This window comes from Falco naumanni, chromosome 5 (assembly GCF_017639655.2).
Source record: "Falco naumanni isolate bFalNau1 chromosome 5, bFalNau1.pat, whole genome shotgun sequence".
NCBI lineage: Eukaryota > Metazoa > Chordata > Aves > Falconiformes > Falconidae > Falco > Falco naumanni.
This window is the reverse complement of record NC_054058.1, coordinates 79,577,004-79,587,003: the sequence shown is the minus strand read 5'-3', so window position 1 is coordinate 79,587,003 and position 10,000 is coordinate 79,577,004. Positions and strand designations below refer to the sequence as shown.

General features: G+C 38.1%; 1 protein-coding gene across 1 annotated transcript in view; it reads right to left on the bottom strand.

The window, feature by feature from the left end:
- Window positions 1-10,000, bottom strand: part of FOXP2 (forkhead box P2) — a 445,577-nt gene that overhangs the window by 38,293 nt on the left and 397,284 nt on the right. Inside the window, exons 12-14 of the mRNA XM_040596053.1 lie at window positions 7,301-7,388; window positions 4,760-4,843; window positions 229-430 (exon numbers count right to left, since the gene is read on the bottom strand). Of these exons, the coding sequence (XP_040451987.1) occupies window positions 229-430; window positions 4,760-4,843; window positions 7,301-7,388 (374 nt within the window). The remainder of the gene's footprint in view (window positions 1-228; window positions 431-4,759; window positions 4,844-7,300; window positions 7,389-10,000) is intronic.

The window sequence follows — 10,000 nt, the reverse complement described above, 5'->3', positions numbered from 1 at the left end:
CGTACCCAGTATTAACTTCTTACGCTAAAACAAGACTGTTTCAGACCTTCTTTTCCTTCAGTTTTTCTTTATCATCATCGGCAAAATAAATCAGAAGTTAAAAATATTCTTTTAAAGTCATCGCTATTAAACACCTCTTTGACATCCTCAGTTTGCCTCTATGATATTTTCGTTACAGCATAAATTTGGGGAATATCAAAATAAAAGTATTGATCCAAAGTGTCCTACCTGATGACATGGGAATGTTGTATTTGTCTGAATGTCTTCTTCGAATGGCTCCCACATTGGGTACACTGGCCGGGGTGATTACGGAAGGTCCCTGGGTAATTGGGGTGACTGGGGCCGTTGGTGTTGTGGGAGTTTGAGGTAAGCTCTGTGGGGATGTCTCCAACATGTTCTTAGACATGGTGACACTAGACACCAAATTGAGCTGCAGAAACCCAAAAGGAAAGTAAAGAAAAAGCAGAGGCGGGGGGGGGGAAGACTTAAAAAGGTTTGACAAATGAGAGTGGATTCACTTCTACAGCTGTGTTGCTACTAATAAGCTGCAAAAGGAAGCAGCCAATCTCAACTAATTACAGGATGAAATTGTATCATAAGAACTCTAATTAGAGGATGCTGTTAGAGGTTATCTAATAATCTGCTGCAATGTTACTTAGGACTAACTCCTTCTAGTACTACCAGAGTTCACAGAAAGTATGTTTGCCTGCAATAGAAACTAGCTGGTGATTATTTAGGCCTGTTGTGAAACAGATCTAGCTCCTGCTGAAACAACAATAACAACAATAAATGTAATAAAAGATGTTAGCATTCACATAAACAAGACTTAAGTTGCTGTTCTGATGCTGCCAGAGTTTTGGCGGATTTTTTTTTCCCCCAGTCCCAAATCTCAGCTGAGAGGCTCCAGCCAGCTGGAAAATTTTACACTGACCTTTAGTCTCCTTGCTAATTTGGTGGAATGGTAATGACATTACTACATATTCAAACAAAATTGTCTTAATTGCAAATTAGCCGGAGGAGGCTGAAAATTTTCAAATTAAATCTGATTGGAGATGGAGAGAGGGAAATGGAATTTCCTCACTAACAATCATTTGTGGCATGTGTTAACAAATATAATGAAATGTCAAGTTTGCCAATTCCTCTGGAAGTATCATTTTCAATTTATGATTACAGTGTCACTTATTGCTGATGTACCCTGGAAAGTGGGTGTCAGGGTAGAAAAAAGGAAAAAAAGGTGAGAATGTATGCAAGCTGTTTAACAGTGTGCCCTTCATTACTCCCTCAGTAAGGCCCTGTTCCTCATTATCAAAAACTCGTATTACCTCTGTCATATTTACCATACATCTTTTGTCATAAATAGCATCCAATTAGCAGAATTTATACTCAGGGCAGCACATAAAAAGATTGCTGCCATATACTTAAATGATACTCATAAGGGGTAATCTGTAGTCATTTCCACTTTATACAGTAATTTATAGAGCTGAGCAAGAAAACTAATATTAATTGTTCTTCATCTGCATGGAGCAACTGCAAGTGGCTAAACGCAGAAAATTTGGGTTTTGTGTATAATTTAGTAACACCTGCCTTTTCAAATCCCAAATACACTTCTTAAGATAAACCTCTTTTTAATGGTGAGAAAATGATGTGTACAGCATTGATTGATCTTTCTTTGTGGATTTGTTTTACACATTTAGTCAGTAGAGAGATTTGTTAGGGAAACAAAAATTAACATATGCCAGCTAATTGTTCTTCTTTCTTGGGCAGCAGCCAGAAGAAGCACATTAGCAGTCTAATAATAACGACTGGCACCCTGAAGGCATCCCCAAGTGCATCTGTTCCCAATAAACCACAGACTGTTCTTCTGCTCATACTCTAAGCTAGCAGACTGGAATGGGAATTCTTTGTTACGTACATAAAAAAAAGCTCAGATAATGCTACCAAATGCTTTATTTAATACATTCACAAAGCTAAGAGTTTAAGCTTGTCTGTGGCAAAAATTTTTGAAGAGTCTGAGAGAGGAAGGAAGATTTAAATAGCATATAGCTTTCTTAACTGTGAATTGTTAACCTTTGTTTTTAATATCAAAGCTTTTAAATGTGCATTTGATTTTTATAATAATTTTTCTCTTACAAACAAGCATACAAATTAGAAAGAAAAAGAAAGGTTTACTTCCACAGCATTTCACCAAAAGATACTTTAACCTATATATTTGTCAACCAGAAAATGCAACGTGAAAAAGCATAAAACAGTAAAACTTGTAGCACAGCAATAGCGTGTAGCCAAATATAAGTTATAGACACACTAAAAATTACAAAAGCTGCAGAAATACTCAATCCGTATGGATGCAAACTACTATGTTTACAATGTTATGGTAACTTATTCTACTAGCTGGCAATAATAAGCATAACATGTTTGTAGGCATGCAATCATGAACTGATAAAATAGAATTTATTATTAACTAAAGAAAAGCATGTAAAACCTAGGATGAGCACTTAGCCACCTCAGCTCATCTGAATATATTCAAGGTTGGGTGAAACTCATTATTCAGGACTCGCAGCCTTGATAACTTTGATTTTCATCCATCCATAGCATGGCCAAAAGGTACCATTTAATGAAGTACCATTCAGAGAGTAAATGGGGTCATATAATAGACAGTGCGGTTGCACCTTGTGTTCATGTACTGATAGCTGTTAAGGGTGCAGTGATGAACCAACAGAGCTCATTTCTCCTTGGTAATAAATTCATGCTATTAATATTTATCAAATGTGTGGGCCGTCTCAACTGAGCCACTGCACATGAGACCATAAATCTCTACTATCATATCAATTTTGAAGCTTCTTTTGTACAGTGTATAAATTTTAGGGGGGGGGGGGAAGTAGTATTGACCACTCTTCTTTCAAACCAATTTGAGGCCAGTAGTGCAGCTCACCACTTCAGATATCTGTAGTTCCAAAGGGAACTTTAAACTGTGGTTTCATTTTAAATCGCTCATCTAAGATTCTGTATTAATTGCCCACCATCAAACGCAATTAGCAATTCTTTCATGTGTGGTTTATGTAATGTAATACTTCAATTACATTATTCATTCAGGTTCTGTTTTGGATTATAGGCTGAAAATTCTTTATTAGTGTAGATGTAACCATGCTGCTGGAGTTTTAAAAAATTTACTGATTGAATAATTAATTGGAAAAGAACAAGCTGCAGATTCCTGATGGATTTATGAGACAATTATTCTGTCTTGTGATTATCTACATTATACTATAGGAAGGAATGAGAAAAATAATCTTATTGAAATGAGACAGTCGCTTAAAACTGTAAAGAAACAATATTCTCAAAATTTTGATGGACTACAGATCATCTGGGGTTAAAATAATTAAATAGTAGAAATGTGTTCTGAAAACCTTTTCCCACACAGTTCAGCAGCATTTGGTACCTAACCTGAATTGCTTGAGAAGCCTGTGTGACAGAAAAACTTCACAATGCATGGAAATGGAAAAAGCAATGAGATTGCTTTATTAATATATATGCCATATATACTAAAATTAAAGTTTCCAAATGCCTTTCCCTAGTAGATAATCTAAAATAAAAATTAGAATTTAGTTAGGCTAATAAAAGTAAAAATAATGCAACTAAATTTTCTCTCATAAAGGTAGGGGTTAAGGAAATGCTAACACTTTCTCTATTCATCATCAGGTTATAAAGTGTGCCCTCAAACAAAGATTTTCTTTGAAGTATGTGGAGGTGAAAACACAAGAGATGGAGTATGCTGTCCTTTACATTAACTGGGCGTGATATGCAAGTGTGCTCTTTAAAACAGATTATGTTCCTTCCGCCTACATTTCCTGACTTTGATAGACACAGATTTTCATCTACATTTCATCTTCAGGTACTGGTATATCCTTCTCACTTTGCATGTACAAAAGTTACCGTCACAGCTAACATTAATGAACATTTAATGTGTCACACAGTTTCTGTTATAAATGCGGTGTATCTAAGCATAGTGTATGTACTATGATGCCTGACACCTTGACAGTATAAAACTGGACCTGCGTCAGAAAATACTTTTGCTTACGTGAAGCCCCGTTCAGTTTCAGGGGGGTTGGATCAGACTGCAGATCCAGCTGCACAACTGGGGCCTGATGCAGCACCATGGAGCGGCTGGGAACAACAGTGACTTTTCAGTGCCTGTACCAACCCCAACAACATCACAGTGGATGCACGACACTGCAGTCTTGACAAAAACCGAGCACGCACACACCCCTGCCATGTTTACAATTGTTTAAATTTGCTGCATGAAACAGCATTGCCATTCATTTGTTTAAGAATAACAAATTGTTTATTTGTGTCTCCTGTAAGTCATTTCAGAAATTTCCTAAGTACCTAGACTCTCTTTACGTTTACTTTTTTACTGCCACAGAGTCCACTGCACTTCCAATCTTTCAAAGTGGGTTTCCTTTTAATATCTGTAAAACTATCACAGAAAGATATTCTCTCTAGTTTCAGTCTCAAGGCAATGATTTGGACACTTATAGGTGTACTTTGTTTAGTGTCACCTATGGTGTAGATTGGATAGATTTTGTAAAAGATAGCATTACTTTTAAAGAAACATACAATTTGACAAGCTATTGCATTTTACCTTCATTTTATTGCCGTATTTTTCATCACACTCATTGTTTTCCAACTGTCACTAAATTGTTCATTTTCTTAGTCTGCTACATTTGTAGACCTATTTACTGTTTATAAAGCAATATGCACTTACAGGTTTTGGAGATGGCTTGGGCTCCGAGGGTCGCATGTGCAAGTGGGTCATCATTGCTTGAAGACGTTCGCGTTCTTTAGAAAGCTGTTAAGAAAGAGTGAGATCAGAAGCATTTTAGAAATGACTGATACAGCTATTTTACTGCCGTGATACATCTTATCATTGAGCTTGTCTCAGTGTAATGATTCCTGCATATAAAAGTCTATGTCAGTAGAAACTTATCTGAAAGGAAATGCAACTTTGGACATGGAAAGAAAGAAGAAAAAAAAAACAAACCCAAAAAACTTTTATAGCCTTTCATATGTTAAAAGGTCAGAGAAAACAAATAACACTTCATCTTTTTGTCAATAAGAGAATTGAGGTCACAGTTGCCTCGACAGTAACAAGTTACTAAGACCATAAATTAGAAGGCCCATAGTGTCTCTTTAAAGTCCTGTGGACACTGTTAGCAATGGACTAGTGCCAACAGCTGTGAAGGGGTGAAGGGTCCTCAAAGCACAGTGCCTGCCAGGATTGTCTACACACTTCATCCTTTCCCACTGAGGTCCAGTTAGTGCCCCCTGCAATCTGCCATCATCAATCTAATTCAATAGAGTGACAGAGCCCAGGCAGTGTGAAACGCTGAACTCTGCCACCGAGTCGGCATCGACACTGCACTGGGTCTCATTACAACTGATGGACCTTACTTCACTAGCAGTCAGACAAAGCAAAAAATGGCATAATTGGTCACACTGCAAGCTAAATCTTCACTTGGACTGTTACATTACAGCCTAGCCTTTGTAAATGGTAAACAGTTCTCAGGCAGCCCTTAAACTGCTTTGAGAAAACATCATGTTACTGAAACCTCTACTTTTTCCTAACCGATACCATTTTCTGATCATACGCTACATAAATATTTGTAGTTTCAGGCTCAAATTACCAAACTAAAAAAAAAAAAAAAGAAAGAGGAGAAAGTGTTTGAAATATGTAACTTGTTGATAAAAAACATCAGAACATAAAAGAGGAAAATGTATCTTACAGCATGAAAAGAATAATATTTTTTTCAAAAGCCAGGTTGCAAGAAGAAATGCTCAAAATTGTATTCAAGTAATAGGACTCTGGATATCTACAACACAATTACAATATCAATTGCAACAAGAATCACTTCGTGTTTAATGCTGCCATTTTCCAGAGAGTTCTGTAATGCTTTCTTGCATAAATTCAGCTCAAGAGTCACGCCTGTAGACAGACTGGACTGAGGAAAACAACTTGTAAGTAATTTTAAGAAAAGGAAACTACCTGTATTTACCGCAGATATTTTGGGTGTCCTGGATATAATTTTAATTATAGAACATCTTAATAAAAGAACATTTAAGGCAGGGGGGTGGAAAAAAGCTTTCTTCTTAGGCTTCGTATTATGTGTGTGACACTTCACAGACATGCTATTTGCCATGACGTAAATTCCTAACAAACAAGTTAAACTAACACTATCCTGCAAATCTTGTAAAAGAAACTGCAGCTTTGCCTGGATTTATAAAGCTTTCATTTTAAGGGAAATGGCAATAAATGCCATTATTGTACACTCCTCTCATCGCTTTGGGTTTCCAGTATTAAAATACAAAAGACCCAAAGAGGTTGCCTTGGCTGAAAGACGAACAAGTATTCTTAGATGAATGAGAACAGTGAGACAATATGCCAAAAGGCAAGAAAGCTGAAAGGTGTTGATCCTTCTTTCTCCAAATATGGCAACAAATGCGGAAAAAAATCTCAGTCCCTTGCTGAGCCCCTTGAGCATCTCTGAATGGTCCCAAGAAGGGACAGGACCCCCGAGAAATGCCCTCCTATGACTCCCGTACAGGCTAGAGGGGGTGGCAGGGTGTAAGTGTCCTGCACAGTCATTCTGGGGTGCCAAGGCTTGCGCCTCGGTAGCCGGGGAAGTGTAGTCTAAATACTGGGAGTCCCCAGGGGTACTCGGCGCTCCTAGCGCAAGCTGGAGGGAGCACTCACATACACGCAGTGACCTGTAACGGTTAGAGCCTGAACAGGGAACCCGAGTCCTGTGGTCCCAGACATGGGACTCCCTGGGGACCCCCAGAGCGGGGCTGACGTTACGCCTTCCCCTGGCAGAAAAATGCCCACCATCAGGCTGGGAGTCATTTTGGGTGGAGATACGTTCTGCTACTCCTTTGTCCTGCAGAATGGCATAGACAAGCACCAGGTCAGACAGGGAAGAAGAAAGAGGGGTCCTGACCCAGCATTTCAAGAAGTGAAGATGGCTTGGATCCAGTCTCTGCTCCAGGGACTGCATTTTTCATTTGTGATGAATGGCATTAGGGTCTTAGTTCAAGCAAAATACTGTAGACAATGCTGATGTTAGATAATTATTGCATAATTTATAATGTGAAAAATCTTTTAAGTAAAAAAACCCACTTGTTCATGAATATCAACAAATTTCATGCAAGAAACATATGGCTTTAAGCTAGAGACACTAACGCAAATGTTTTTAATTTAGTTTAGGTTAATAGTAAATAAGTAATAAGATATTACATCCATGTAACAAACCTGTATTTCTAACTGCTGAACCACTTGCATTTGCACCCGACACTGAGCAGTGCTTCTGTCATCCAATGCATGTTCATTGTTAAGGTGCCTAGAGAAGAAAGAAAACACTAGTAAGACAGTGTTAAGATGAGGAAAATTTATTTATGAGTCCTTTTTTCTCTCCTGTGTGTATGGCTTCCATTAGTTTTAATAGGAGTTATGCAAAAAAGACCTAGTCAGAGTGTGCCTTACCTACAGCAAAATAACAAACCTGATTTAATTATTTCTACAAGCTTTCTCGGTGATGACTGTCAGATACCCAGTTCCTGTCTCCCAGGTCACATATGCCATCTAAAGGCCAATGTAACAGGTTATCAATATTTGGTAGAGTGACTGAACTGATTTCTACTCCCTGTTGCTGGTGCAGATGAACAGAATCTACTTACAAATGAGTCTTCAGAAGACAGAATCGCTTTTAGGCTGCATGAACTACTGTGAATTGATGTAGACTTTGTTACGATTTCTCTGTCTGCTCTTCTTTACTCATTAAGCAAAATCAACAACAGAACATCCATTCTCCCTTCCCCAAAACAGAGCTGTAGGGGAACATCACTGATTTTCTCTGTAGTTTTCAGAAGTAGCCTCTGAAGAGGATGGCAGTGATCAGGCTCCCCACTCCGAGGAAGAGTGTGCAAGGTGAAGGCAGGGGAAGGAACAGGTACACATTTTACACACACAGCAAGACTCCTGGGAGGCATCCAGGCTATGCATGACGGTTTAGCAAAAAAACCCCCACACTCTGCAACAGGCAAAGAGGACCTCGATGAGGGGCTCTCCGTAGCTAAAGTACAACCCAGACCCAAGTGTCTGTCCCCCTGTATTTCAGCTGAATGCAACTCTACAAAGCTCATTTAATACTGCTTTTTGAAGGACTCTCAGTTTATTCTCTCTCTCTTTTAGGATCAAAGAAGTCACTTTTGGAGCTTTAACAGTGGGTTTGCTGCTCCACTGAGAAGAAAACATAAGTATCTGGCTAAAGAAGAAATGGGAGCAAAGGAGTTTTGCCTTTGAATGTGGATTTACTGGCTATTTCCACTGTAGGCATGAGGGGTAAGCTTTGCAGGGACTACAGTCAGAGACGGTCTCACAGGTACAGGAACTAAGTTATCTGGACTATGGAGGAAATATATCTTCTCCTTTTTTTTTTTTTTTTGTTTTAGCAGAATCAATCAGAGAACTATGCAGTTCTTTGACGGGTAATCTGCGGGGGAAATGTGTTCATCAAGAACAGTAGAAAAATAGAGGGGACAGCATCTAGCTTTTACTAAAATTTGTCTCTTTTTATTTAAATCATGACTTCACAGTTTTAAGAGCCAGTGATAGGGCTAGCAGGTGACCAAAATACAACAGGTTCTGCTTTGCAAAAAGCATGGCTGGGGACGAGACATAAGTAATTATGAAAGATTTTGTTCATTCTTTTAATACAAAATTGTTTAAGAGTATACATGTAACTTCCTTTGTAGTTTATTCTAAGTTACACCAAGGACACCACATTCCCTCTATCTGAGTCATAAACCCTGTAATTTATTTATTTTCAAAGGAACTGACTTCATTCTCTCTGATGTAAAAATGCACAATCAGTTTAAAAACTAGGTAATTGTTCAGAATGTACCATTCACTTGTTTTCTGAAATTTTGATTCAAAAAAATTTTACTTCCTTAAATTACACAAGCATGAGAGTGTGTGGTCTGTTAATGCAATGGTTTCATGTTTTCAGTTAACTGAGGACAAAATTGCCAGAAAAAAGACTGGAAACAGATTTTACCTCTGCATCCTCACTGCTATCACCAGTACACACCACTGTGTTTCCATGTGCATGTATGCTCACCTATGTATGCACACAGGTATACATGTATAAGACATGGCAGCAAGCAATGGTATAGATATACAAGATCTCGTGGCCCGAGTTGAGGTTACTGCCTGCCTACTCTTGATTGTTTGTGAGTAATTCCAACACTATATGTTTGCATAACACCTTACAAAATAGACACAGACACAGTCCTCGCCCTGAGGAACTTTAAATGTAACGGCGGTACGCAGCGTGGGAGAAGAAAGTCCAGTATAAACTAGTTTCAATATGATTTCATGGTAACTTGGGAGACCGTTACATGTTTTTTGGGAGTTAATACAGTAATCTTCAGAAACTCATGAGATATACACATCTCTTATGCCATACGTTCAGGTCATGTGGTTACTTGTGCTGTGCATTTTGGAGAAAAGCTATTTTATGGGAACATTAAGGGTGTAAAAATTGTTTTAAGAATTATTTCTGATCTCTTTTGCCTGTGAAGTAGGCTTGCTTTATTTATCATGCATGTACAGGCAATGTAGTAAAAGAAAAACTAGGTCTAATGCATTTTTAAAAACCTCTAAAATAACTTTCCTCTGTATAAAGTTGCTGCAGTTTTAGGGTCCAATATGCTGCAATCTGCCAAGGCAGACACACATTCTTTCCTCCAGAAGGCTGGGAATCATTCCAAAGGGGTTTTTTTCTACCTCTATTGTCATGCCTTTTAAGTTATGTACAATTTGTGCTGGTCAAATTTCATACTTCATTTGAAAATTCCTAATCTTTTATCTTGTTTGCATCCTTTACTAACCTCATGTTAACTTGATTTATAATTGAGAAAAACAGATATATTTTTTTTTAAGGGGAGAAAA